At 43.6% G+C, this 27,876-nt stretch overlaps 1 protein-coding gene across 1 annotated transcript in view; it reads right to left on the bottom strand.

The window, feature by feature from the left end:
• Nucleotides 1-4,417: 4,417 nt before the first annotated feature.
• The window catches only part of CIB4 (calcium and integrin binding family member 4), a 38,611-nt gene continuing 15,152 nt past the window's right edge, over nt 4,418-27,876 (bottom strand). Inside the window, exons 4-7 of the mRNA XM_060248911.1 lie at nt 8,361-8,502; nt 5,369-5,478; nt 4,977-5,065; nt 4,418-4,472 (exon numbers count right to left, since the gene is read on the bottom strand). Of these exons, the coding sequence (XP_060104894.1) occupies nt 4,451-4,472; nt 4,977-5,065; nt 5,369-5,478; nt 8,361-8,502 (363 nt within the window). The 3' untranslated portion in view covers nt 4,418-4,450. The remainder of the gene's footprint in view (nt 4,473-4,976; nt 5,066-5,368; nt 5,479-8,360; nt 8,503-27,876) is intronic.

Below are 27,876 nucleotides of genomic sequence, written 5' to 3' on the forward strand. Positions count from 1 at the left end.
TGTTCCATTTGCTCCATGATGGTCTCAAACTCAGCTTTTACACTTTTTCCCATTCTGCTGCATCTACTCTCTCACCCACTCAAGCCACTGCAAGCAACACTGCCACTGCCAGCAACACTGATTTGGGGTTCTAGGACAGGAGATTGAGACCGATTCCCCACTTGCCTTGTTCTGGTCTCATTGCTCCTTTTCCCATGGCACTTCTGCTGGATTTTGCACAAGCTGCCCAAGGGCAGTGAGTTGCTCCACCTCTTTTCAAGTTCCCTCCGCAGCAGACAGGATCCTCTGAAAATGGGTTTCTGCCTGCTGTGGAGGGACTTGAAAAGAGGCAGGGCAACTTGCCGCCCCAGGCAGCTTGTGCGAAATCCAGTAAAAGTGCCATGGAAAAGGAACAAGGAGACCAGACGGGGAAAGGAGCAATGAGACCAAGACTGGAACAAATGCAGATTGCAGACTCACTTTGTCTCGGGGCCAAACAGGAAAGAGAAGGGCTGAACCCTTTAACCTCCACTCAGTTTTGCTCTTTGAAACTTGATCCCACATTCTGCTACCAGCATTTGAAAAAAGAGGTATCTTTTACAAGCAGACTGTTTAATCTCTGTTTGGGTCATCTGTGTGGGTGACTTTTGGGCAACATAGTTCAGTCTGGCTCCTTCTGAGCTAAACTAATTTATTTATTTATTTACATTAGACTTTTATCCCGCCCTCTCCGCAAGCGGACTCAGGGCAGCTTACAACAGTCGTTTACATGATTAAAACAATAAGTCAATACAATCTATAAAACATTAATTCAATTAAAATTTAAAAACTGTTCCACGGTGCTGTACCATTACTATGTTGTCGGTTCTGCTTTTCAGACAGTTGGTCACCGGGATCTCTAGCTGATGTCAGGTGGCAGCTCTCTCTCAGTTTAAGCATCGAAGGCCTGTCGAAACAATTCGGTCTTACAGGCCCTGCGGAATGTAGGAATGTCCCGCAGCGCCCTTATGGTCTCCAGGAGAGCATTCCATAACTCTGGTGCTGCCACCGAGAAGGCCCTGGCTTGTGTCAAACGCAGCCTAGCCTCCTTTGGTTCAGGGGTGGACAGCAGATTTTTTTGTCCCTGAACGCAGTGCTCTCTGGGGGATATATGGGGAATGGTGGTCCCGCAGATAAACAAGTCCCTGACCATAAAGGGCTTTAAAGGTCAATACCAACACCTTGAAACGGATTCGGAACACAATAGGCTGCATGTGCTCCCATCGAGGGAGCCTCATTAACAGCCGTGCCGCAGCGTTCTGCACTAACTGTATGTGGTTCCAGCAATGTGTAAGAATGGATGTAATTGTCCTTAGCATGGTTCAGCTTGCACAAGCATTAGCACAGTGACTGCAATGACGCATCACAATCTAACTATACTTTTTTTAACAAAACAACAATATGGATGTAGAGCAACTCAATATGCAACGTATTTATTTATTTATTTATTTATTTATTTAATTCATTTGTATCCCATCTTTCTCCCCACTTGGTACCCAAAGCAGCTTACATCTCTCCTCCATTTTAGCTGTGAGGTAATGGTTTGCATTAGTTTATTGGTTTTTGAAACTGCACCAGTAGAATAGCTTGGGTTATATTTTGCACAGACAGAAAAGACAACCAAATTCACTCAGGCAGACAGTGAAGAACAATTCTATTGCTTCTACTTGCATAAAGACTGTTCTGCACACAGAAATCTTCCAAGAGATCCAAGCCAGTGTTCACAGTGCACTGCACATGCATTCATTCAACACTATGTATGATCTGAACTTTGGATTTTTTGCCGTAGTGGTCTCTAGGCACCAACCAGGATAAGTGTATGTCCAGACATTCCCACAATGTGCAAACAGCATGGTGTAGTAGTAGTAATTAGAGTCTCAAGCTAGGATCTGGGAGACCATTGCTCTCCCTACTTCTGCCATGAAAGCTTGCTGGGCTAGTAACACATTCTCAGCCTAACCTACCTCAGGAGGTGCTTGTTGTGAGGAAAAATGGAGGAAGGGAGAACAGTGTTGTGAAGTATCTCATGCAAACAAGACTCTGTAGCACACGTGGAATGGAGAGGGAGGGGAACCAGAGGTCCAGTCTGCCAAAACACTTTCATTGCGTGAAGAATTAAGCATTGGGGCTGAGATGTTGAAGAACACACTGATGAGTGACAGACTAGAGAGGCCTGTGTTCAAACCCCTTCTCAATCATGGAAACTCATGGGGTGACCTTGGGCCAGACATTCTTTCTTACCATAACCTACCTCATAGGATTTTGAGTAGATAAACTGTACTAGACAGGGGCTTGCCAAGAAGAAAATAGGAATAGGTGGAGGCAGTACTCTATAATATGGAGCTGCATCTTTCCTTTAAAAAACTGCATTTCTAGAAGACTCTGGACAGACTGAAACCATGTTCAGGGTCTGGTAGATATCTCTGGTGATAAGAAGGAAGGCAAGATTGCTAGGCGAACCTTCCCTTTTAAGGGAACAAAATTTGAGACCAGTAGTGCCTTAACACAATTTTCCAGGGTATCAACTTGCATAAGTCAAAGCTCACTTTGTCAGATTCCCTTGCAGGGGTCATTCAGCATGGCTTGGTTGCTCAAGTAATCCAGGGTTCCTTGTTCTGGAGTCATCCGTTCTAAAGTACCATTGCTGTCTGCTTCTGCTGCATTATCTAGACTGGACTGCAGAGGCTGCTGAATAAGGAGTTAGTAGACAGAGCACCAGCAGTGGCCGGTTAATTTAATGCCTGTCAAGGTTCTACAACTCCAGGAAGATATCCACATTCCTGTTTCCCTTTGTGAAATAATATTGAAAATGTCCTAATAGAAAAACAGCCATGCTGTCCATGTTCCTCAATCCCCCGTCCCCCCATCTTACTCAATATTTATTGTAAACTGTTAAAGCTGGTGCAATGTAGCTCTTAAGGCAAGGCTGGACAATTTTTCAGGCTAAGGGCCAGTTTGGGTCTGTTGCCTTCCCTTCTTTTGGCCTCACCTCAGGAGTGGCATTTGGTAACTGAGATGGGGAGGGGCTCTCAGCTGGAGCCAGTCATACTGGAGGGGAGATGTGGTGGCCACAGGTCAAGGCATGACTTTCAAATGTTTTGCCTTCAGGGAGGCCTGAAGATCCTGCAAGCAAGTTGACATGAGCCTCTGTGTACAGCAGAGGATGCTGGGAAGTGTTTCGGAGGATTCTGGCAAGTTTCCAGAGTGTATACTTAGTTCACACTGGGTACTTACTGCAAACCCATACTAAGTTCCACTGCTGTTTCATATCATAAAGGACAGCTGGGGTGGAGGGACTGTCATTCTGGGCCACTTGGATGCTGTTACTGACCCTGTCAATGAAGAACCCCTATCGAGTTTTTGAGGAACACTTTGGGTCTCCAGGACTGTGGATGGGGAGCAGGATGAAAGCTGGCTAACTCAGTTTCAACATCCCCGTTTTCATTTTGTTTATTGTTTTGTTTGATTTTGTCCATTCCTTCGTGAGTCTGTATCCTCACACCAGTCCCTCTTTCCTTGCACTCTTTGTGTGAAAATTAATGCACTTTTCAATGTTATTTTTGCATAAAATTCATAAATGGCATCTGAAATATGAATGGGTACATGGATAGATGGTGTAAAATGGTGTAAAAATGAATCAACTGCAGCAATGAGAATGAGGCAAACTGAAACCAATGGCAAGCATGGGGAGGGGACCTAGGACGACGCAGTCCCATCCCCCAGCTTACATGGTCTCATGAAACTTCCCTTCCCAAGCCATCATCAGTTACCTAGGCTGCATTATCTCCTCTAGTGGCTTAGTGCTCAAAGTGCATCCAGGAAGTGCTCATACCCAGTGTGGGATCTGAAGCAGTCATCCTGATTGGATGGCTCCGAATACAATATACCTACATATGTATGGTCGGGTCGCAACCAACTTACAACAACCCCAGTAAAAGGCTTTCAAGGCAGGTGAGAAGCAGAGGTGGATCCCTTGATGGTCTCCCAAACAGCTTAGCTTCCAAGATCTGACATGACTAGACTATACAATGCCATCTTCCCTCCCAAAGGTAATAAAAACTAACAAAGAAAGAAAAGTGGTGAAATCCACTCATCCCTTTTCAGAACAAGCTTGCCATTTTGAAGTCCAATGGCCAGAGCAGCAGGCGTCCATCTGATCAGGGTTTAAGGTTTTCTACAGCCAATCTTCCTGTCCCTGCCCAGGGATGCTCACCATAGCCACTCCTTATGGAAATGAAAACCAGGTACCTGGCAAGCTCTTCTTTCCTTTATTCTGTAACACCTTTTTTCCTATATCTGCTGAAAAATACATAGATTTTTCAACTGGGGGTCTCACTAAAGATCCCCTAGAGGTTGGTGAGGGAATTTGGTGTTGTCGTCATCACTCACAAACTGCCTGCATCTTGCACGCTGCCTTCTTCCTTCCCCTTTGTCAAAAGTCGATCCTAAAGGAGCTGAGAACAGAAGTCCATTAGATTCCTGGGCTGGAACTTCAGAGACTGGCCAAAGCCCATGATGCAGAGGTATCTTATTCAAACTGGCTTTTGGGTGGCCAGGGATTGGCTCCTGGGGGGCTTAGGAAGGGGCTCCCACTGGAACAAGACAGCTTCACCTCATATCAAGACAACCATCCATGTAACTTTATGGAGAAATCTATGAAACCCCGCCCCCCCCCCCCCCACACACACACACAGAATCCTGTTCTGGGCGGATCTCTGGCTGACAGCTCCCTCTCATAAATACAAAACTTAAAGGCTAAGAAAAGCAGGACTTTTTTTTTTAGCAGGAACACACAGGAACGCAGTTCTGGCTGGCTTGGTGTGGCCTAATATGCAAATAAGTTCCTGCTGGGCTCTTCCTACAAAAAAGCCCTGAAGAAAAGAATGGGGGATTCCAGGCCTCAGGTGCAGTTAGTGGGGCAGCAGGCAAATTCTGACACCCTAGAAATCAGTTCTTACTCTAGGAAGTCCGGACACAAGTTCATGGCATGTTCAAACTCCGTCACAGAGAGCATTTTGTCATTATCCAAGTCAGCATCCTTCAGAACCTACTTGGAATAGAAAAGGATGCATTAATCCAGACCAATTAATTCTCTCTGATCATACTGGCACAGGGCAACACAAGAAGCCCATAAGAGAAATCTATGGATATTGAACCAGGTACCTAAATTGAGATTGCAGGCTTCTGTTACATTGGCCTTTTCTGCTGGAGCATGATTTTAGTAGCTCATGTTCAGTCATCTGTCCCTCCAATCCTATGCATTGGCCCTCTCAGAACTTGCCACTGAAACTTTTTTCTTGAAGTCTCTGAGGAGCTCATAAGTGAAAGGGATTGCTATGGGGATACGTACACGGTTGGCCATGGACACAATCACTTCCTCTCTGATGTGTTTGCTGTTGAACAATCGACGGATGACATTTTGAAGATCTTCCTCATCAATGAAGCCATCCTCATTAAAATCTGGGAATTGCATAATAGAGGGGTGGGGTGGGGTTCATGAGGGAGTAAGGCAAAAGTGCAGCCTAGTTAGCCCACCCCACCTAAATCCACTAAGAACTGCCTGTCAGGATCAAATCAAAGATCCATCTACCCCACTATTCTTCCTATAGTGGCCAGCCAGTTATTTCTGGGAGGTCCACAAGCAGGTTGTAGAGCTTACAACCATTCCCTATTTTTCTTCCCCATCACCTAGTAATCAGAAGTATCCTGCTTCACCATAAAGGCTGCATTTTGAACTTTGCATCCTTTCTGCTTGCCCCCCCCCCCATTTTTTAATTTCACTACTCACTTCCACCAATTGAACCAGTGATTCTTTAATCTCCAGTTCCCTCCCATCAGATTCTCCAGTGTAAAAGGCATAGTGTTTTCAACATCATTTGTGTATCCGTTAATTGGTTTTACATTCTACATGCTCATATATCTAAATCATGTACATACAAAGACCATAAAAGTTGATGTGAGTTGTGGATTTGGCTGTCACTATGATTGTTTGATTCTGGAGGGCCTGCCCAATGCAGATGGCATGGTAACAAATAGGCAGAAGGGTAGATTGTGAAAAAGATGATGAGGGACCATAGCTTAGTGGGAGAGGATGTGGTAGTGATAGTGGTCTGCAATGCAGAAGGTCCAGGTTCAACCCTTGGCATTCCCAATTAAAGCAGAAATCATAGGGAGAAGGAAAAAGGAAAGATACTCCCACTGGAAATAGCTGCTGTCAGCCAGAGTAGATAACACTGAGTTACATGAACTATTTGACTCAGTAGAAGAAAGCTTTACATACTTGACCTGGACTCCTGGAAATTCTCTTGCCCTGGCCTTCAACATCAGAAGTGTTTGTGCATGTTATGTGACTTTGGAACTCTTATATCAATTACAAGAGAATAGTCCTCCTGAAATAGGAGCTATTTGTTGATGTAGTTTAGAACCAGGGCGATCCAAGACCAGCCATTAATGAAGGACTGTAAAAAGCCCTATCTGCGACACTGCATCTTTCTTGAGCATGTTGGATCTTTCCTAGTAAATCTTAGGTAACAAGTACCAGGTTCTAGTGGCCTGCAAGAGGCAGAAGGGGACCCAGTCCTTTAGGTCCAAAAGAGCATAGCTGCTATGGCCCATTTGTTTTGGTGGAGATAGGGAGTCAGCCCAGAAGCATGCCTTTTGGCATCTGGTTCATGGGGGGGGGGCAGAATAATAGCCTGGGGGAGAGGGCTGCCTACCCTCTTTTGGGTTTCGAGTCTAGGCTGCAACCCCGTCATGTAATTACAGAAATAAATAGAACTTTTGTGACTCATAAGATTGCAGGAATGGGGTGGAATCTGGGAGACAGTACAATGTTTGATTGGAATGATTGTGCTTGGGCCCTGGGAAGAAGGAAAGGGACAAAAGTCACTGAAAGTTGACAAGTGCCCTAATATCACACTGCTAATTGCCCATTAGCTCTGATGAGAATCTTTCATGTGAAATTGCCTTATACTGAGGAGGAGCTGTGGCTGAGAAGTAGAGTGTCTGCTTTGCATGCAGATGGTCCCAGGTTCAATCTCCAGTATCTCCAGCTGAAAGGATCAAGTAATAGGGGATGTGGAAGAGTTCTGCCTGCGACTTTGGAGAACTGCTGCCAGTCTGAGTAGATTATATTAATCTTGATAGGCCAAAGGTGTGATTCACTATAAGGCAGCTTCAAGTGTCCGTGTGTATATCAAGTTTCATTTATTTAAAACATTTCTATGCTGCCTTTCCACTCATTTCAGGGTCCCCAGGGTGGTGAACATTAAAATATTCCAAATATTAAAACATTTTAGACATTGAAAAGTTTTTAAAGTACAAATGTGTGTGTGTGTGTTATTTAAAATAATTAAAGCATAATAGAAATACATGTAAGCGCAGAAAACATACAAACAGGGAGTTAATGAGGGAAGCCCAACAAAAGAACAGCCTTCACCTTCTGGTAGAAGACAATGATAGAAGGAGACAGATAAATCTCTCTGGAGAAGGAGTCTCAAAACTTCAGCACTATGACTGAGAACCCCTTTCTGAGGTGGCCACCTGTCTAGCCTCAGATGGCAAGGGCAACAGAAGAAGGGCCTCCAAAGATGACTAAGTTCTTACAGGAGGTGGAGGTCCTTAAGGTATCCTGGCCCCAAGCAACATTGGGCTTTAAAGGTCAGTACCAGCACCTTGAATTGAGCCTGAAAAAAATTAGAGCCCGTGTAGATGGAACAAGACTGCAGTGATATAATATGATCTTGGTTACCCACTCCAGTCAGGCTAGTATCTGACTTGAGATGATTCTCTGCAGTCTACCTCAGGCCTGCCAGGTGGGTAAGGCTACCTGAACACCTGCCAATTTGGCTCACCACCAGTTTGCCACTTCCCAGCAGGCAGCTGAACAAATCTGTGGTTGGCTCATGATATGATGGTTAGTGTTGAACATGGTATGTTTGGCTGCTGAACAGTTTCACCACAAAATGTGCCACATCCTTATAACCAGGATTCTTTTCAACTGAGTCACAAAGGATCTAGAATTGTCTAAATGCAAAGCATATGATCTACCACTTGATTATGGCCTCTCTCCATCTTTGGTGCACTTCTATTCTTGCCTCCCTTCCTTCATCCAAAGACTTTCTCTTTAGACTTAAGCAAGTGCGCTTACTACTTTTTACTTCAGTTCGGGTTGACTTTGGGGCCTTGAGCCTAAAAAAACCATTGGTGCCAGTCTTGCCAAGTCCGTTTGTACCTCTGCTTTCTGACAGCTGCTGCCAAGCCAATGGCTCTCTCCTGACTTCTAGAGCTCTACTGCTTCTTGGGTCCTGCCCTGAGAAACACAGTTGAGGGGAACATCATACCATATATCCGAAAAGCATATTCGATCTTAAGGATGGGACATGCCACATCACTGAAGACAGATGCCATCCCAAGGATGTCCTCAAATGTGAAGTAGCCATCTGTGGAGAACACCTTGCAGATTCTGTCCCTGAATGGGTTGACCTGAGGAAAAAGAAGAGAGCATGGTGATAATAATTCCTCACTTCCTGACAACAGGGAACTTCTTTCTTTTGCTTCTGTCTGATGAGACTATATGTCTCTTCTTGTAGAGTCAGGCACAAATTCTTACTTGAATTTATTTATTTATTTAATTAGATTTATATCCCGCCCTACCCCACTGAGGCGGGCTCAGGGCGGCTTACAACATAAAACCAACAAATCAATTTAAATATATTAAAAGTACATTAGTAATTATAATTATACAATAAAATACTTAAAATACATATAAAATACATAAAACACATAAAGCTCGTAGAGCTCACATCAATATATACTATGCTGCCATTCTTCAAATCAGCCCCATGTAGAGGGCATTGCAGTAATCTCTCCTGCAATGCAGGCAATGCAGGCATTGAACAAGGTGGCACAGTAGTTACCGGAAAACCCCTCATTATATAATGCTGTTATGGCTGCTGGCCGACCATTCCAGATGTGAGAAAGAACATGTTTGCTGTCCTGAACTCCACAGAGGAAGGGCAAGATTTTATTTTTTAAAAAATAAGATGAGATTGCTTTGTTTGGTGGTGTAAGACAGGCATATAAATATTTTAAGTAAATGTGAAATAAAGAAAATATATTTGGCTATAGCTGGTTCCTATGTTGTTTTCCCCTCATTCTCTGTTTTCAGTATTCATCATGACTATTTTAACACATGACACTAACAAATGGAGGACTTCCTGATGTTTGCACAATACATCATTTGCGTGAATCCCGCCACCTCCCCAATTATGGATCATAATGTTTTTACATTCCTATTAGAATCATAGAGTTGGAAGGGGCCATACAGGTCATCTAGTCCAACCGCCTGCCCAATGTAGGATCAGCAACCCCGACAAGTGTCTGTCCAGCTGCTTAAAGAGTGGAAGTGAGGGGCAGTCTTTATAAACATAGATCCCCATTATGCATTACACACAAACTTGTCTAGGCCTTTGGGAGGCTACAGCTGTGAGCAAAGAATTAGCAAGTTCATACCTCCTGCTTCCTAGTTTCTTTGCCCTCCAAGAGCTTGCAATTGCCCACTCCTACCACAAGATGGCAGTGGGACCTCAATCTAATATGTAATGCCCACAAAAAGCATATTAAGGTTTAAGGTCTAAGGTTTATTGGATTTATATCCCACCCTCTCCGCCAAAGCAGGCTCAGGGCGGCTCACAACCAGTTTTATTATATTTCTAAGAAAGGAAATGGGATCATTTTTGAGGCAGGCTCTTTCCCCATCTATACAGTGTGCTTTTGAAAACAGTGGTTGATTAACACATTTTAAATTTGAAAGAATGGATTCTTGATAAATCTTGTAAAGCAGTAGAAGAGGTTTTGAATGACCAGGGCCAGCCTAGAACATTGCAATAATGTCTAAGACTGAAAATATGATATTCTCTCTCTCTCTCACACACACACACACACGCACTCTCTCTCTCTCACTCACTCACACACACACACACACAAACACACATTCCAGGAAGATGTTTCCCCGCAGAATCCCTGACTCAAAACAAAAGGAGATGTTGCAAGGAGAGCCCAGCTCCCGTTCATTTAAATAAGGCTGAGGCAGAGGAACAACTCCTTGGATTGGAAATCCTTTCTGACAGTGCAAATATTTTGTGGGATCCCAGTAACTCGTTAATAACAGAGGCAAGCCTAACCATGAGGCAAGATCATCAGGGCTTTTTCAATCTGAAGAGGAATAGACTGGCATACCTAAAGAAGTGATTACTTTAATGCCAGAAGTTTTTGCTTGCTTGTTGATTATTTGATGGAGTTACATCTGTAGTATGGAGATAAATTTGGCTCTTCATTTTGCCAAAGGTCTAAGTCTTTATCGCCCTAACAAAAACCTGAACATAAAGCAAGCAGATTCCCACAAATGTCTCCCTATTTTTTTTAATGAAATGAGTGGGTTCATCTAATCTTAAAAACAAACCTATGGTTTGGGAGTGCAGAATCCCCCCTACCCTTGGCCCCTCTCCCCAGCCTTTTTTCTCAGGGGTTCCAATACCAGTGGTGAAACTAGCAGAGAGAAAAAGTGCTCATTCACCACATTTGTATTGTACAAATGTGAGAGCCAGTTTGGTGTAGTGGTTAAGTGCACAGTCTCTTATCTGGGAGAACTGGAAAAGTCAGCTCCACCTACCTCACAGGGTGTCTGTTGTGGGGGAAGAAGATAAAGGAGATTGTAAGCTGCTCTGAGAATCTGAGATTCAGAGTGAAGAGCAGGATACAAATCCAATATCATCATCTTCTTCTTCTTCTTTTTCTACTACTACTACTACTATTCATCTTCTTCCAAGGGAGCTCAGGATGGTGTTTTGTAGATGAGGTGACCCCCCCTCCCCTTTTGATATGGGATAGATTAAGCAACAAAGAAAGCTGACAGGGAGAAAGTTGCTCCTTTTGACATGTGATGTTAGAAGAGAGTTTTACTTTTACGGATCCCATGGACTTCCAAAAAGACAAGTAAGTGGACTCTAGGTGAAATCAAGCCTGAACTATCCATACAAGTTAAAATGACTAAACTGAGGCTTCATACTTTGGTCATATTATGAGAAAACCAGTTACTGGAAAAGATAATAATACTAGGGAAAGTTAAAGGCAGTAGGAAGGAGGAAGACCCAACATGAGATGGATTGACTCTACAAAGAAAGTCTTGGTCCTCAGACTGAAAGACCAGAGCAAGACTATAGTGTTTTGGAGATTATTAATTCATAGGGTCATTATGGGTGAGAAGCAACTTGTCAGCACTTAACACACAGGTTAGGCAAAGAGAGAAAAACTAGATCAGGGTCACCATTTGAGCGATGCATAATTGTCTGAAGATGCTTGTGTACACATAATTGTCTGAAGATGTTTGTGTATGCACTGTTGCTTGGTGGTAAACCACTGCTAGGTCTGCAGAAGTTAGAAGGTACAACCCCCTCCATTTCCAGCTAAGGACCAGGCAGGAGGTGATGTGAAAGACTTCTTCCTGAGCCGCTGGGAAGCCGCTGCCAAACTAAGTAAACAATACCAACCTTGGTGGACAAGGGTCTGCTTCAGTATAAGGTAGTTCCATGTGTCATAAGAACATAAAAGAAGCCATGTTGGATCAGACCAATGGCCCATCCAGTCCAACACTCTGTGTCACACAGTGGCCAAATATATATATACACACACTATGGCTAAGAGCCATTGATGGACCTCTGCTCCATATTTTTATCTAACCCCCTCTTGAAGGTGGCTATGCTTGTAGCCACCACCACCTCCTGTGGCAGTGAATTCCACATGTTAATCACCCTTTGGGTGAAGAAGTACTTCCTTCTATCCATTTTAACCTGACTGCTCAGCAATTTCATTGATTGCCCACAAGTTCTTGTATTGTGTCCATGTTTCCATGTATCAGCTGGGCAGTAATGGCAAGTTGCACTCTTGTATAAGTAACCAGTTTTTCTTAATCCAAAATAAGGTAACCAAATGTTTTCCAGGTCAGACATTACAGCATGCCTGTCCTGAAGTCCCTGCATAAATGCTTTCCCTAATGACAGTTTACAAGGGACCTTACAATAGACACACAATAAGCAATAGACACTCTCCTCCATTGCCTTTTGTTCACATAATAGGTGCAGATTTAAAAGTGTTACTTGATCTACTGTCATAGTGAAACTGAAGTTGAGTTATTTATTATAGTCAAAGATCAGCACTAAAATACATACTGTACCAGAAATGTTTTCATTTTAAAAAAACAACCTGCATACTGTCATAAGGAGCTGAGGGCATTGGTTGAAAGAAACCGCTATGAACAGCAAAATGATACTGTGTTATGGGAGTTAAGACTGTCAGAGTAGGATCTGGGAGACCCAGGTTCGAATCCCCACTTGTGCCCTGGAAGCTTTCTGGGTGACCTGAGGCCAGTCACGGTCTCTTAGCCTAACCTACCTCACAGGGTGATTGGGAGGATAAAATGGAGGAGAGGAGAAGAATGTACACCGCTATGGATGCCCTTTGGGGAGGAAGGTGGGGTATGAAACAAACAAAGAAACAAGCAAACAAGCTTTTAAAAACTTTGCATAGTGAGATCATGTTCTATAAATTGGTGCCACCTTGAAAACTGAGCGTTTTTGCAAATGTTCTGTAAGTGGGCCATTTATTAATGTGATCAGCTATCAGTCATGTTTGGGAGGACTTCTAGTGTCCTGGCCCCACTGATGTACCTTCTGATGGCACTTTGGGGTTTTTGGCCACCGTGTGACACAGAGTATTGGACTGAATGGGCCACTGGCCTGATCCAACATGGCTTCTCTTGTGTTCTTATGTTCTTATCCCATCCTTCCTCCTTGAAGCTCAAAACAGTATACATTCGTTCATTTACTTTTATGTACTCACTATTCTCTCCAGTGGTGACTCAGTGTGGCATATACCGCTGTCCTACTCTCCTCCACATTATCCTACCAATCACGTTGTGAGGCAGTTGAGGCTGACAGAAAGTTACTTGCCCTAGATCACCTGGTGAACTTCTATGGTAGAGTGAAGGTTTGAACCTGGATCTCCCAGATCCTAGTCTGAAAGCCTAACCATTAGTTCACACTGACCTCTCCTCCTCCAGCCAGTTTGATATAGTGGTTAGAAGTGGTGGACTCTAAACTGGAGGACCAGTTTTGATTCCCCACTCCTCCACATGCAGCCAGCAGGGTGACCTTGGGTCAGTCACAGTTGTCTCAGAAGCTGTTCTCTCAAAAGCAGTTCTCTGAGAATTCTCTCAGTCCCACCTGTCTCACAGGGTATTTGTTGTGGAGAGAGGAAGGGAAGGAGATTGTAAACTGCTCTGAGACTCCAAGTGAAGGATGGGGTATAAATCCATTCCTCCTCCTCCATTTGAACTCAGGTCTTCTGAGTCCTAGTCCAACACTATAAGCACTACAATGCCCTGGCTCTCACATATATAAATACTGAGTCAAATATTTTATGGAATAAAAAATGCCCTTGTGCGTAAATAGCAGCCTGCATTTCCTGTGTTGAAACACAGGGGTCAATTTTTTTTTTGGCATTCTCTCTTTTTTAAAAAATAAACTTCTAAAAACAATATACAAGCGCAGTCAAATATTCACAAAATACTTAACCCTTTAAATCCCCCCTCCCCCAGACAAAAACCTATAATAACACATCTATACCATTATCCTCGGATCAGATTCAGACAGGCAAAGTTCAATTGGCAGATACAACAAGAAAATATGATCATTTGATAGCCCTTGCAGTAAACAGGGTCCCTTATTCCCCAGCCCTGCGAGGGGTCATTTGATTCAGACCACCTGAATCAGTTCTGAGCAGTGGCCATGGTTGCAGCAACTCCCTTTCCCTTTACTGTATGCTTATACCCTATCCCTGGATCACCAGATTTGGGACTGGAACACACAGATTCATGGCACAAACGTTGGCACTTTCCCCGATGCAAGAGGAGCATCATGCACCAGGATAAAGGTACTAGTTTGGCATAGTGGTTAAGAGCAGTGGGCTCTAATTTGCAGAACTGGGTTTGATTTCCCACTTCTCCACATGCAGTCAGCTGGGTTTACCTTGAGAGCCAGTGTGGTATAGTGATTAAAAGTGGCAGACTCTAATCTGGAGAATCGCATTTCATTCCCCACTCCTCTGTGTGAAGCCAGCTGGAAGACCTTGGGTCAGTCACAGTTCTTTCAGAGGTGTTCTTTCAAGAGCAGTTCTCAAAAGAGCTCTGTCAGCCCCACCTACCTCACAAGATGTGCGTTGTGGGGAAAGGAAGGGAAGGAGATTGCAAGCCATTCTGAGACTCCCGAGGGAAGGGTGGAATATAAATCCAAATCTTCTTCTCGTGCTGGGCAAGGAGGAAGCACCTCTGCTAACAAGATAGAGTCACTGGATCCAACCCAAGGTCTGCAGAGCTCAAAGCTTTTAACAATCAGAAGTTTGATGGTTTATATGCAGTGCTCGTTGTTATTAGAGAAACAGGTCCTCTACTATGCATGGCACTCTTATTGGGCACCAGAACCAAAGTTCCTGCCCAGAGGATCTTATCCAATTTGGCACAAGAATGGTAGCAAATGGAGGATGGAGACAGATCAATGGATGTGCATTCATTTCATGCACATGTGTTTATGCTCAGTTTTAGTTCAGGAAAGGGACCTGGGGCTTTATGCAAAAGGTGAGGGTTTAACAGAGTTGCTATTGATTTAAATAAAATGTTCCCTTATAAATAAGTTAAGACCATTTGAACTTAAAAATAATTGTTCTTCTTCAACTTGTACACTTCTGATGGTAAAAATTCACAAGATACTAAAATATGTATAGATATCTGATACTGGTATAGAGCTAAAGAAAGCTCAGTCTAGCCCAATCTTGCCAGCTCTTGGAAGCTAAGCAGAGGTGGACACCAAGGAAGACCACCAAGGAAGTCCAAAATCACAATGCAGAGGCAGGAAACAGCAACCCACCTCTGAAAGTCTTATGCCCTGAAAACCCTACAGCTGTGACTTGAAGACAAGGGGGAGGAGAGAGACTGAGAGAGGGAAGAGAGAGAGAGGCAGTGCACTCTGGATGGCTTCTCTGGGACTGGATTCTTATTTGCTTAATATAATGCCTTCTTTTTTTTATTGCTCTGAGGAATTAATGGTTTAAATACCTGATTATTAGTAGACAACATTTGCCTAATCAATCAACCTTAAAAAAAACCCCATAGTGTAATGCCAGCCTTCAATGTGCCCCAGAAACATCACCTTCAACCTCTCAGGGAATACCATGGTGCAGGTCAGGGGATGAGGGTCATCCAATGAAACTGAAGCTGCCTTAGATGGAGAGCCAGTTTGGTGTAGTGGTTAAGTGTGCGGACTCTTATCTGGGAGAACCGGGTTTGATTCCCCACTCCTCCACTTGCACCTGCTAGCATGGCCTTGGGTCAGCCATAGCTCTGGCAGAGGTTGTCCTTGAAAGGGCAGCTGCTGTGAGAGCCCTCTCCAGCCCCACCCACCTCACAGGGTGTCTGTTGTGGAGGAGGAAGGTAAAGGAGATTGTGAGCTGCTCTGAGACTCTTCGGAGTGGAGGGCGGGATATAAATCCAATATCTTCTTCTTCTTCTTCTTAAAAGCACTGGTCCATCTAGGTCGGCACAAAGGACTGAGTACCCTGTTTCCCCGAAAATAAGACCTACCCCAAAAATAAGCCCTAGCAGTATTTCTATGCATTTGTTAAATATAAGCCCTACCCCAATAATAAGACCTAGTGATGGGCGTGGCTATGCAGTGCCTCTGCATAGCCACGCCATGCATTTTGGCGCGGAGCGGTAAGGAAAACTGAAATACCTTTTATCTGCTACAACTCCTTTCTCCCAGCCATTTGCGCATGCGTGGGTGCGTGTGTGGTAACCGCGGTCGCAGGCATCCTATTGCGCACACACGAACGGCTAGGGGAAAAGAGTTCACGCATCACTAGTATCAGCCCCACTGTATTTGAATAAATGTAGATTGTTGTATTATACTTAATAAAAATAAGACATCCCCTGAAAATAAGCCCTAGTGTGTCTTCTTGAGAAAAAATAAATATAAGACAGTGTCTTATTTTCGGGGAAACACGGTAGTAGGTGATGTTAAAGACCTGTGACTAGAATCCCGGAGAGCTGCTGCCAGTCTGAGTAGACAATACCAAACTTAACAGACCAAGGGTCTGTCTCAGTATAAGGCAACTTCCCATGTTTATGTCAAGGAGAGGGTCTGTAGCTCTGTGGCAGACCATCAGTGTGTGGCATACAGAAGGTTGCAGGTTCACTCCCTGCTGTTAAAAGGATCAGGTAGTCAGTGATGTGACAGCCTGAGACCCTGGAGAGCTGCTCTGAATCAGGTTAGATAGTGCTGACTTTGATAGACTAGCGGTCTGACTCAGTATAAGGCAGCTTCATGTTTCTGTGTATACGTGAAAGAGGGAACGTTTGTTCTTCCCTTCAAAAAAGAATTACAGAGATTTGCCAACTCAGAAGTCAAGTGAAGTGGAAGCCTGCCAAAGTCCACCACAGTTACCCTTTTAGGAGGTAAGGGAGGACATTTGCCGTTAGGCTGGTATGTATTACTTAATTTTATGAGGGATGATTTGATGTGGATTTTGATGCTGATAGTCTGATGTTCTGTCATGCCTAATTTTTCATGGCATGTTATAAGTAGCTGAATAGATTTTCTTAGCTTCTCTTAGGTCTCCTTTTTGGGGAAGGAAGGATGACAAGTTACAACTCTAAAACTAGACATGGGTGGTGGTGTTGTTTTTAAGAAAAGAAACCCATCCTCTAAAACAAAACATGACCAAACTGACTGACTCAGAATTTCAGAAATTATGCAAGGCATCTTACGTAAAGATTATGTATTTAGGTATTTATACCTCACTTTTCTCCTCACAGGAGCCCCGTGGTGCAGAGTGTTAAAGCTGCAGTACTGCAGTCCACAGCTCTGCTCACAACCTGAGTTCAATCCCAGCGGAAGCTGGTTTCAGGTAGCCGGCTCAGGTTGACTCAGCCTTCCATCCTTCCGAGGTTGGTAAAATGAGTACCCAGCTTGCTGGGGGGAAAGTGGAGATGACTGGGGAAGGCAATGGCAAACCACCCCGTAAAACGTTGTGAAAGCAACGTCACCCCAGAGTTGAAAATGACTGGTGCTTGCACAGGGGACCTTTCCTTTCTCCTCACAGGGAACCAAAAGCAGCCTACAACATTTCCCCCTCTATTTTACCCTTTCAACATCAACCTTGTGAGCTGGGTCTAGACTTTTAGAGTTTAACTAGGGTTGCCTGGTGTCTCCCCCCCCCACCCCAACCACCAGTGGCAGTGGGCACTAGGATTGCTAGCTCCAGGTAGGGAAACTATTGGAGATTTGAGGATGGAACCTGGGGAGGACAGAGACCTCAGTGTGGTACAATGCCATAGAGTCTACCCTCCAAAGCATGCCTTTTCTCCAGGGGAACTGATTTCTGTGGTCTGGAGACAAGCTGGCATCCCTAAGCATAACTAGCCCATAGTCATCCAGGCAGCTTCCATGGCATGGTGGGGGTCTTGGCTCTCCCAGATCATAGTCCAGCTCTCTAACCTCTACACAATGCTGACTCTATGGCCTATATGGAAAGTACAGCCAGTACAGCCATTTTGCTTTTTCTCAGATGCTGTCGTCCTCACAGCTTTGGTTTGCCTGATTTTTGTATCAGTAATTGAAGACTCTTCTGATTATTTTACCTCAGTCTTACACCATTTTTACATGACTTGAAAAAGACTGGAAAATTTGCCCATCTGATGGGGGTGGGGGTGGGAATTCAGCGTGAGGCAAGAACAACTGGTTTTGCAAACGAGGATATGCAGTTGCATTTCTCTCAAGGAAGGAACTTAGTTGGAATGCGAACAGTTGAAATAAACAATACAGCTTTCAAAATTCAGACTCAGCCCTACACTCCCCCACAAACACCCCCACACGTACAACTGTGTATAAAAATACTGATACTGCTGCAACTGCTTGGAAAATAGTTCTTGTGTTTCTATTGCTCTCTCAGCAGATGGCAGCCCACCATCATGACAAAGCCTTTCTCTGGCCCAGCATGTCTCGAGCCCCCCCTCCCAATTCAAATAGTTAAAAAAAACCTTATCTGCCCCCATCCCTATTATTTCCTGTTTATGAAATGATTTTCCATTTTCCCAACCAATGTTTCCTCTAAGCTCCACAGTATTGTGAGCAGAAATTCTACCTCATGAGTGAAAAAACTAGTAGCATTAAAGTTGTGTGCGAGCCCACATTTGACTATTGGATAAAGTAATTTTTTAGAAGATTACTTCTATAACCTTGTAAAAATCTCAGAATAAATGCTTTTAAATTATATTTCAACTATATTTTAAGGATAATTTAAACATAAGAGAAAACATCAAATTTCACCTACCCATTTCTACTATATTGGTAGACCTGTCCTCTGGAGAACAGATCTACCTGCCCCAGTCCATAGTATTTGTAGACCTGGCCTCAGACTGTCGCCCTGTGCTGAGCCATAGAAAACATCCCAGCACTTGGGAGGGGGAACTCTTGCAGTCTACTTTGTGTGGTTTTTTTCAGTGAAATATGACAACCAGCATTACAGGTCAAGTATAACAGAGGAAGAACAATCACTGTGAGAACCCTGCCTAACCTAACAAACTGAAAGCTGCTTAAAAGCTATCAACTTGCCCAAACTACTTGTTTAGTCAACTATTTGTATTCCACTTTTCCTTGTGACTCAAGGTAGCTTAGAAATCATACTGAAAGGCTTACTAAATAAAGGTAGTCCCCTGTGCAAGCACCAAGTTGTTACCAACCCATGGGGTGACATCATATCACAATGTTTTCTTGGCAGACCACTGCCTTCCCCAGTCATCCGCACTTTACCTCCAGCAAGCTGGGTACTCATTTTACTGACCTTGGAAGGCTGGAAGGCTGAGTCCACCTTGAACCAGCTACCTGAACCCAGGATCGAACTCAGGTCATGAGCAGAGCTTGGACTGCAGTGCTGCAGCTTACAATAGGAGTATGCAAAAAAAAAAAAAATCTGGCTCCATTGAAGCCTATGGGGACCATTATAGTCAATGGGCTTCATAGGCTATAATGGACAATCAATCTGGAGCTGGGGGGGCACTGTTTTTTGAGGAAGAGGCATCAAATTTGCAGTATAGCTACTGATGCCTCTCCTAACACCCCCCCCCCCCATTTCAAAAAGATTGGGTCAGGTGGGCACATTCTCCATTGTTTCCAATGGAGGGAGGAAATGCCTTGTGGGCTGAAGCAGAAATCCCTGGCCTGCCTGTTAAAATTATGTGCACTAGCACCCCCTAGCACAGCTTAGAGAGAGAGGGAGGGAGGGAATTCTAGCAGGAGCTCCTTTGCATATTAGGCCTACATCCCTGGTATAGCCAATCCTCCAAGAGCTTACAGAGCTCTTAGTACAGGGCCTACTGTAAGCTCTTAGAGGATTGGCTACATCAGGGGTGTGTGGCCTAATATGCAAAGCAGCTTCTGCTAGAATTCTACCCCTGGAGAGAGAGGGAGAGAGAGAGAGAGAGAGAGAGAGAGAGAGAATGTTTCTCCATGCAGAAGTATAGAGGCATTTGTCTTTCAAGTCATTTGTAAAAAGATATGGGCTTCAAGAGATGCTAAAGAGTCAGATCCACATATACAGTGTGTGTGCATACATGTGCATGCGTGTGCTTGTATGGCTTTTCCCCAAAACAAAACTCTTCTCCCTTTCAGTTGAATAAGTATGTGATGTGGGAAAGAGAGCTAGCATGATTGTAGTGGTTAAAGATTCAGAACAGGATCTGAATGACCCAGGTTCAGATCTCCACTCTGCTACGGAAAGTTGCTGGGTGATCATAGGCCAGTCATTCTCTTACTGTCTAACCTACCTCAGGGGATTGTTGTTAGGATAAAATAGTCTAGGGAAGAGCAGTTGCTTTGACTCTCCACTTGAAAGGAAAGCCAGGCAAAAATATCTAAATAAAGAAGAGGGCAAACGTCTACTGTATGGGGCGGGGGGAGGCAAAACTTCCTTCCCATGTATACAGCCTCTTTACCTGCAAATAAAGCCACAGAAATTTGACCAAAATACTGGAAAGAGGGACTCTGCCCTGGGCTTCAGCCTCTAGTCTGGCAGAAAGACTTGTGAAGTTTATTTCTGGTTATAAGTTCACATATAAAGGAAAGGTTCCTTGGATTTGCTATATCTCGTCCCATATACATTTAAATTCTGGAGTCTAGGGGTGGGGTGAGGGTGAATGAAAGATGGTAAGCAATTTACACAGGAAGTTTACATGTTAAGATGCTTTGGCATCAAAAGGCAAACTAGGAGTGTTCTCTCTAAGCTGAATTAGTGTGAGCTATCTCACAGTTTTTTAGCCTCCAGCTCACACATTTTTGTCTTAGCTCAGGAAAAATGGCCCCCGAGCAAACTAATTTATGCAGTAGTCAAATAGCTCACCCACAACTTTTAATGCCAATAGCTAACAAAGTAGAATTTTTGCTCGTAAGACTCCACAGCTTAGAGGGAACATTGCTAGGAGCCATCTTTTACTGAGGATGGGAGCCAGGAAATAGGAGAAATTCTTGGTAAATAGGGAATGGTCAGACGGCTTAAGAATTCTGAGTCTTGCATGTATTCAGGTACATGGTCCATACTTTTGCATTTTAACAGATTGTACCATGTTCCATTTCTAAGGAGGATAATATGCATTCAAACCAATCAACCTTATTTCTGTATCTCTTATTTCTGTATCATGACATGTATCTGTGTCATGATATATTTACCACTGGTGCCAGGGAACAGAAGGGCATCCTCCTCATCAGTAGGATTGCTAACAGACCCGCAGAAAAATATCCCATCCCTCTAAAAGAAACTTAGTGCGTGTGGAAATGAGCTCTTGAAGCTTCTCATATAATGGAGGTAAATAACATAAACTGGTAAACAGCATTCCATCAATCCTCCATTAATAGGCCAGGACTTTTTCTCCAGATCAGTTGGCAACCCTATCTACTCTGATTGGCAGTGATTCCTCAGGGTCTTGAGCAGAGCTCTTTTATACCATCTACCACCAGATACTTTTAACTGGAGATAGATTAAACCTGGGCCCTTCTCTATGCAAAGCACAGGTTGTACTACTCAACCACTGACCCATAGCCCCTTCCTGAGGAGAATGAGAAAAGTTCTTTCTGAGGAAAAGAAATCTCTGTCTTATCAGGGATAATGCCTGTTAAAGGTCACCCTTTCCATTAAAGAGAGACTTAAGCCTTCCTAGTGTGATTTTCTTTCTTTGTTAGGAGGAGAATGGAGCCTTCAAGAAAGGAAATCGTCCTGATGCAGGCAGTTTTTCACCCCTGTGTGCATGATGGCTTCATAAAGAGGTGTAGAGAAAACTGACCAAAATGTTTTTTTCCCCTCGCCCATAATACTAAAATCTGTGGCTCATGCAAATAAAGAAAACATCAGAAGCATAGTAAAACTGACAAGCACTGAGGAAAGAAAATAAATTGTTGCATCATGCATAATTAGCATATAGCATTCTCTCAATGATTCTCTCAATGACGTAGTGATGATCACTAGTTTAAATGGCTTTTAAAGGGGATTAAAATTACTGGAGGACGCCTAGCAAAGGCTGTTAGCTAAACAGAGCTTCAATGTACTGGTGCACGATACCTCGGAGTATTAATTGCTGAGGCGAACAGCAGGGAGAGGTGTCAACTTCCTGCCCTGTCTTTGGGTTTCCTGGAAACATCTTGGTTGACCACTGTTGGAAACAGGATGCTGGACTCAATGGAACTCCTGGCCTGATCCAGCAGTGCCTTTACATTCCTGTCTAAGGACAGAAACTCTCCTCTCCCCGCCCCCCCCTTCTTTGATCTTTCCTCCAGTTTTGATCTGGCAGCCACAGCTGTATAAAGCAACAGGGCATTACCCATCATCCGGCAGCAAGTCTGGATTTTGTACAAGTTAGTTTGGGAAAGTTCTGCACAGGGAGGGAGGGAGGCCAGCCAGTCTCTCCCTTTGTCGGGGGAACCAGCCGAGCAATATCTTTCTTTGCAAGCATATTTTTTCAATCTCAACAGAGAAGTCAAGCTCAATGGGATGTTCAAAGCAAAAAAGGGGAGGGGGATCGCTTTTTATCCAAATGCTGAGAAAGTGTTCCATGTAGCTATAAGGGGGGAAAACCCAAACCATTTTCCTACCCAGGGAAATAATTGCTTGCTTCCTGACAGTTTAGATGGATTCATTACAGAGTTATCTCATAAGGAATGCACAGAAAGATGTGCTGAAGCCCTCAATTGGCCTGCAATGAAGCTTACCTTCTTGCGGTGGCTGAAGGATTAAAGCACATCACCCAAATACCGCACATACACATAGCACATGGAAAGAATGCACTAAGCCTCCCGAGTCAGCATTCAGGGATGAAAGGGGCAGATGAATGCATGGATGCTCCCCATTTCATTGCTCTTTTATCCTCATTTATATATATTTATCTTCTGCTTCTGTCAGTTCATTAGCAGAATGTGTGCACACACTGCACTGTTTCTATGTACTATTTCCATACTGTTTACACACACTGCTTAACATCGATGTGTACAATCTATGCATAATGTTCCTTTCTTTCTGCACAAAGAATGTGGAAGAAATACATATATTTTAGGTGAAAGCTTTGGTGTGAATGAATGGCATGAAATCACGAGTTTGCTTCACACAAAGAGAGATGGCAATATTGGCATAAGGACTTTCAGGCTGAAGCAGCAGAGGTGAGAAAGTGGCTCTCCCAAGGCTTCAGTCGATAAATCATTATTCCTCAGCCACACCAATTACTCTTACTGTTTTTCCTGATCCCACAGATGCTGTCATGCATGATCCCTAATACTACTGAGCACCTAGGGCAGATCTGAGAATTCAAAGCACTTTGCAGACACCATTTCAGGCATAGGACAACAGTCCTGTAAAGTAGGGTTCATATTAAGATCCCTTTAATGCTCTTGCGGGGGAGGGGCTAAGGTGGACTGAGAACAACTTGCCAAACTCAAAGCGGAGGCAGAGATTAGAAGCAAAGTCTTCCTCAATCACAGAGTCTTCTCTCAAGCTCAATGGATATGCTACAGGAGCTCTCTTTACTATACACAATGGTGATGGCACAAATAGCCGTGCCTCTTAAAAACAGCTGTGTGGTTTATTTATTTATAGCCTTTCTAGCCCACGGGTTTCCCAAGTGAGTGATGATGATTACAATGAATGAATCCACAATTCAATATGCAGAACGACTCCATTAAATGCTTACATTAGTACCATTGCTAGAGTTGAACATATGACATATGAACATATGAAGCTGCCTTATACTGAACCAGACCTTTGGTCTATCAAAGTCAGTATTGTCTTCTCAGACTGGCAGTGGCTCTCCAGGGTCTCAAGCTAAGGTTTTTCACACCTATTTGCCTAGACCCTTTTTTGGAGATGCCAGGGATTGAACCTGGGACCTTCTGCTTCCCAAGCAGATGCTCTACCACTGAGCCACCGTCCCTCCCCTAATTAGTTATTAGGAGACATATGAAAATAATTCCAACAAATGTTTATCTTACTTTAAAAAAAAATGGAACTTCTGAATGCATCCAAGAACTGGGTTTTGGACCTTATGGATTTTTCTTCTTCTTTTAAATAAAATATAGTTTATTGAGCAATCCAAAATAGGTCAAAACAAGCAAATACAGAAACCATTATAAGTGTGATTACAGCAAATAGTAATCAGATGTCTTTGTATACGTAATATATAAGGTATAAGTAAAAGAAAACATTATGATCAAGCAAAGCACGTTATAATATGCTAAACAATTCATCATTAAAAATGTGAGGAAATGAGAATAAAGTACTAAAAAAAGATCAGTTTAGCATAATATGGATTCATTGATAGTATGTCGTTATTTATTAAGTATTCCACCACAGGGAACCACAGAGCTTGAAATAATTTCTGATATTGTTCTAGATTGGTTACAGGGGATCAGCTGGTAATTTTGCTGTACAGAAAGAAATACCAACGTTTGTTTTGCCACATGGAAATCGAGATTTTTCTTCTTCATTGGAATCTGTTTGCTGTCTTATCTGGTGGGGGGATGAGTGGGGCAGAACATCTCTTTGCAGCTGAAGAAGGATCTGAACTGAACTTCTGTTCCTCCTCTGTTGCAGGTATGTAGCCTTAGATGGCCAGAGTCTTCTGGATCGGGAGAAAAAAAGCTGAGAAAACTCTGACGCAGCTGCAGAAGATCTGGACTCGACTTCTGTTTCTCCTCCATTGCAAGTATTTAGACTGGGTGTAGCCAGAACTATCTCAGTCAGGGGAGGGAGTTTGGGAGCATATTTTTGTCAGTTGAAGAAGATCTGGACTGTGTGTCTGTTCCTTCTCTGTTGCAGGTATTTAGCTCAGGTGTGTCCAGAAGCATGACTGAAAGGGATATTTGGGGTGTTTTGGTTCTCAGCCTATGGCTTGTCTCCTCTGGTTTTGAGTGTGACAAACTTCTGGACTCAATGGCAGTCCAGGATTTTGGAACATCATCTTATATATGCTTTTGCTCATCATTTTTTCCATTTATTTTGTAAATTGCTATAGCACCTCTGAAGGATTGGAAGGACAGCTATGGCAAACCTAGGCAATAAAAAGTAGAGACATCACCCTGCCAACAAAAGTCCATATAGTCAAAATGATGGTATTCCCAGTAGTAATGTGTGGCTGTGAGAGTTGGACCATAAGGAAGGCCAAGTGCAGAAAAATAGATACTTCAAGTTATGGTGCTGGAGAAGACTCTTGAGAGTCCCTTGGACTACAAGAAGATTAAACCACTCAGTCCTAAGGGAAATCAACCCTGATTGTTCCTTGGAAGGTCAGATGCTGAAGCTGAAGTTCAAATACTTTGGCCACCAAATGAGAAGGGATCACTCACTGGAGAAGACCCTGGTGCTGGGAAAGACAGAAGGCAAAAGAAGAAGGGGATGGCAAAAGATGTGATGGCTGGACAGCAGTACTGATAAAATAACATGAAACTGAGCAGACTTCGGAGGATGGTGGAAGACAGGAGGGCCTTGCATGACTTGGTCCATGGGGTCGCAAAGAGTCAGGCTCGACTGTGCAACTGAGCAAGAACAACAACAATAGCACATGTGACAGAGAGCCCCCTATTTTTCATTTATATGGACATCGTGATCAATGGTTTGGTTGCCAGGATGCCTGGAGATGCAACTCTCACACATCTGCTCTGACACGTGGGTTTACCAACCACTTTCTAAGAGACTTATGTCAATACTAACAGCCTCAGCTTCCCGATAGCACCCTACATCTCTGGAAGAGTGCAATCCAAGAGTGAAAACCAGCTTCCTGCAGCTCCGTGCAGGAACAATCTCGGCCGTTGCAGCGGAAGAAGTCACACTGTCAGGAGCTGCCCAGGCAAGCGGTTTCCATCCTTTTCCATGAAAGCAATGTTGGTAGGCTAACATCACTAGCGACCATTTTCCTGCACTGCCAGACTCCATGACTGAGAAGCGAGAGGCCCACGTACACCACAGCTGTTGTAAACATCTGCATAAGGCAATCAAGCTTATCTTGGGCATACATTCTGTCACATTGCCCAAGTTTTTGTCAAACAGAACTCTTGACAAAGAAAGGTACCATCCAGTGGAGGAAGAAGAGGAAGAGAAGCTATATTCCAAGACTAGAGCCATTGTATAGATCGGGTGTCACCTTAGGTTTCAATTCGACTCTCTATTGTCCCTTTTTAGATTAGTTTGAGTAGATTAGTTTAATCCCCTCCCCCATGCTTCCACCCATGCCTTGCCCAAACTGCCACTTTGGAGCCTTCCCCTGTCCCATTGTTACCTGGAGATCCATTCAGGTGACCAGACTCAGGTCTGCTCATTGGCTGGAGGTGGGCATCCAATCAGGTATCCAGAATAGATACTGCCCACCAACGAGCCAGCCCCTTTTTGGGAGGACCTTTTCCTTTCCAAAAATAATATTACCAGAGAGAAAGCCATGCTCTCTCTCTCTCTGCCTGAGCAATATGTAACCAGATTGTTACTCCCTCCCTACTCTAAGTAAGGAGCATCAGGCATGGCACATCTCAGTGCATGTCTATATCTTCTAGTTGTGACTGGACCCTAAGCAACCAGGATCAGGTCGTATACTCCGTCTATGTTTTTACTCTTGTGTTACCCCTCTATCAATTCCATATCTGTTTTCTTAGGCCTGTATGTATGTTGTATGATTTTATACCCTTGTATGTTTGCCCTTATTCTTTAAATAAAACATCCCATTGATTATTAGACCATCTTGTCTTGTTACTGGGAGGGTAACTCTCAAAGCAGATGCCTTCTGTATAAATAGGTTCTTAAGATCTCACTAAAAGGCTGATTGCCCACCACGCTAAATTCCCCAGAACCCTATTTTTAGGGCAATTGGCTCAACACACCCCTGAGATGGAGAGAAAAGAGGGCTATCAGTTCTTAACTAAATAAATGCAAAAGGTAAAGCTAGTCCACTGTGCAAGCACTGAGTCATAACTTACCCGTGGGATGATGTCACATCATGATGTTTTCTTGGCAGACTTTTTGTGGTGTGATTTGCCTTCCCCAGTCATCTACACTTTCCCCCCAGCTAGCTGGGGATACTCATTTTACCAACCTCAGAAGGATGGAAGGCTGAGTCAACCTTGAGCCGGCTACCTGAACCCAGCTTCCTCCAGGATTGAACTCAGGTTGTGAGCAGAGCTTGGACTGCAGTACTGCAGCTTACCACTCTGTGCCACCCTGAAGTTCAAAATTATACCCAAAACTACTAAAACATCATCATCTGTACAAAATAACTAAATCTATTATATGACTTCAGATATGATTGTGCTAGCAGCATGTCAAAAAGTGTGGGTGGAGGGAGAATTATTGAAATTGGTATTTGAGTACAGTGATCTCAGCAAAGCTCATGCAGAAGAATGTTCAGCTGGATTGTGGTCAACATCAAGATGGCCTGCCATCATCTTTGTCACCCTAATATTAGAAAAATGACATATGCTATAAAAGAGCATTTGCTAGAGGGACATGAAATAGACAGGCAGATATGATAGAGACATGCACACACAAACTGGTCTGCAAAAAAGTAATGTCATTTCAGCAGAGCCTGTGCAGGAGAAGTTCCAATTGCATGGTGTCCTTTGCATGCCTGCAGGACACCCCCAAGTGCTGTTTCATCCCCCACACTGTTAACCCATCCACTACGCAGTTGCCTAGCCAGTTATTAGAAGCGGGGGAAAAGGCCAAGAGCAGACCACGAGTTTGGCAATGACTGACTTTCATCTTTATCCTCTCCAGCCCCAGTACAACGTTGTGGGGTGATTTGTGACCACAATAGGTGCACAACCATCACCACCCCCGAGAGTCCAGAATTGTTCAAATGCAGAATTTTAAAAAGCCATTTTTTCCAAAGCACACTCTGTTTCCCAAATGCCGACACGGTAACTCTCAACCCATTTGATCAGTGTAAAATTTTGCATTTTGTATTCCAAGGAAATGTCTTTGCCTGCAGGGAAATTCTTCATTTCTGCACAGACAGAGAGGCCTTGTGAAGTAGTTACAAAAAAGGACCTTGAAATCATAACTGTTTGTGCTTTTTGTTTCGGGGGGGGGGGGGGGGACACAGGGACACATTGGAAGGGGGTGCAAAATCAGAGTTGCTTGGGAAGAAAATGGAGTTGTATCCATTCAGAATGGCTAATGTCAAGTAAAAATTTTAAAAATACATGTTACAAAAATGCTATATACCAAGTTGTG

Source organism: Heteronotia binoei, chromosome 1 (assembly GCF_032191835.1).
Source record: "Heteronotia binoei isolate CCM8104 ecotype False Entrance Well chromosome 1, APGP_CSIRO_Hbin_v1, whole genome shotgun sequence".
Lineage (NCBI taxonomy): Eukaryota > Metazoa > Chordata > Lepidosauria > Squamata > Gekkonidae > Heteronotia > Heteronotia binoei.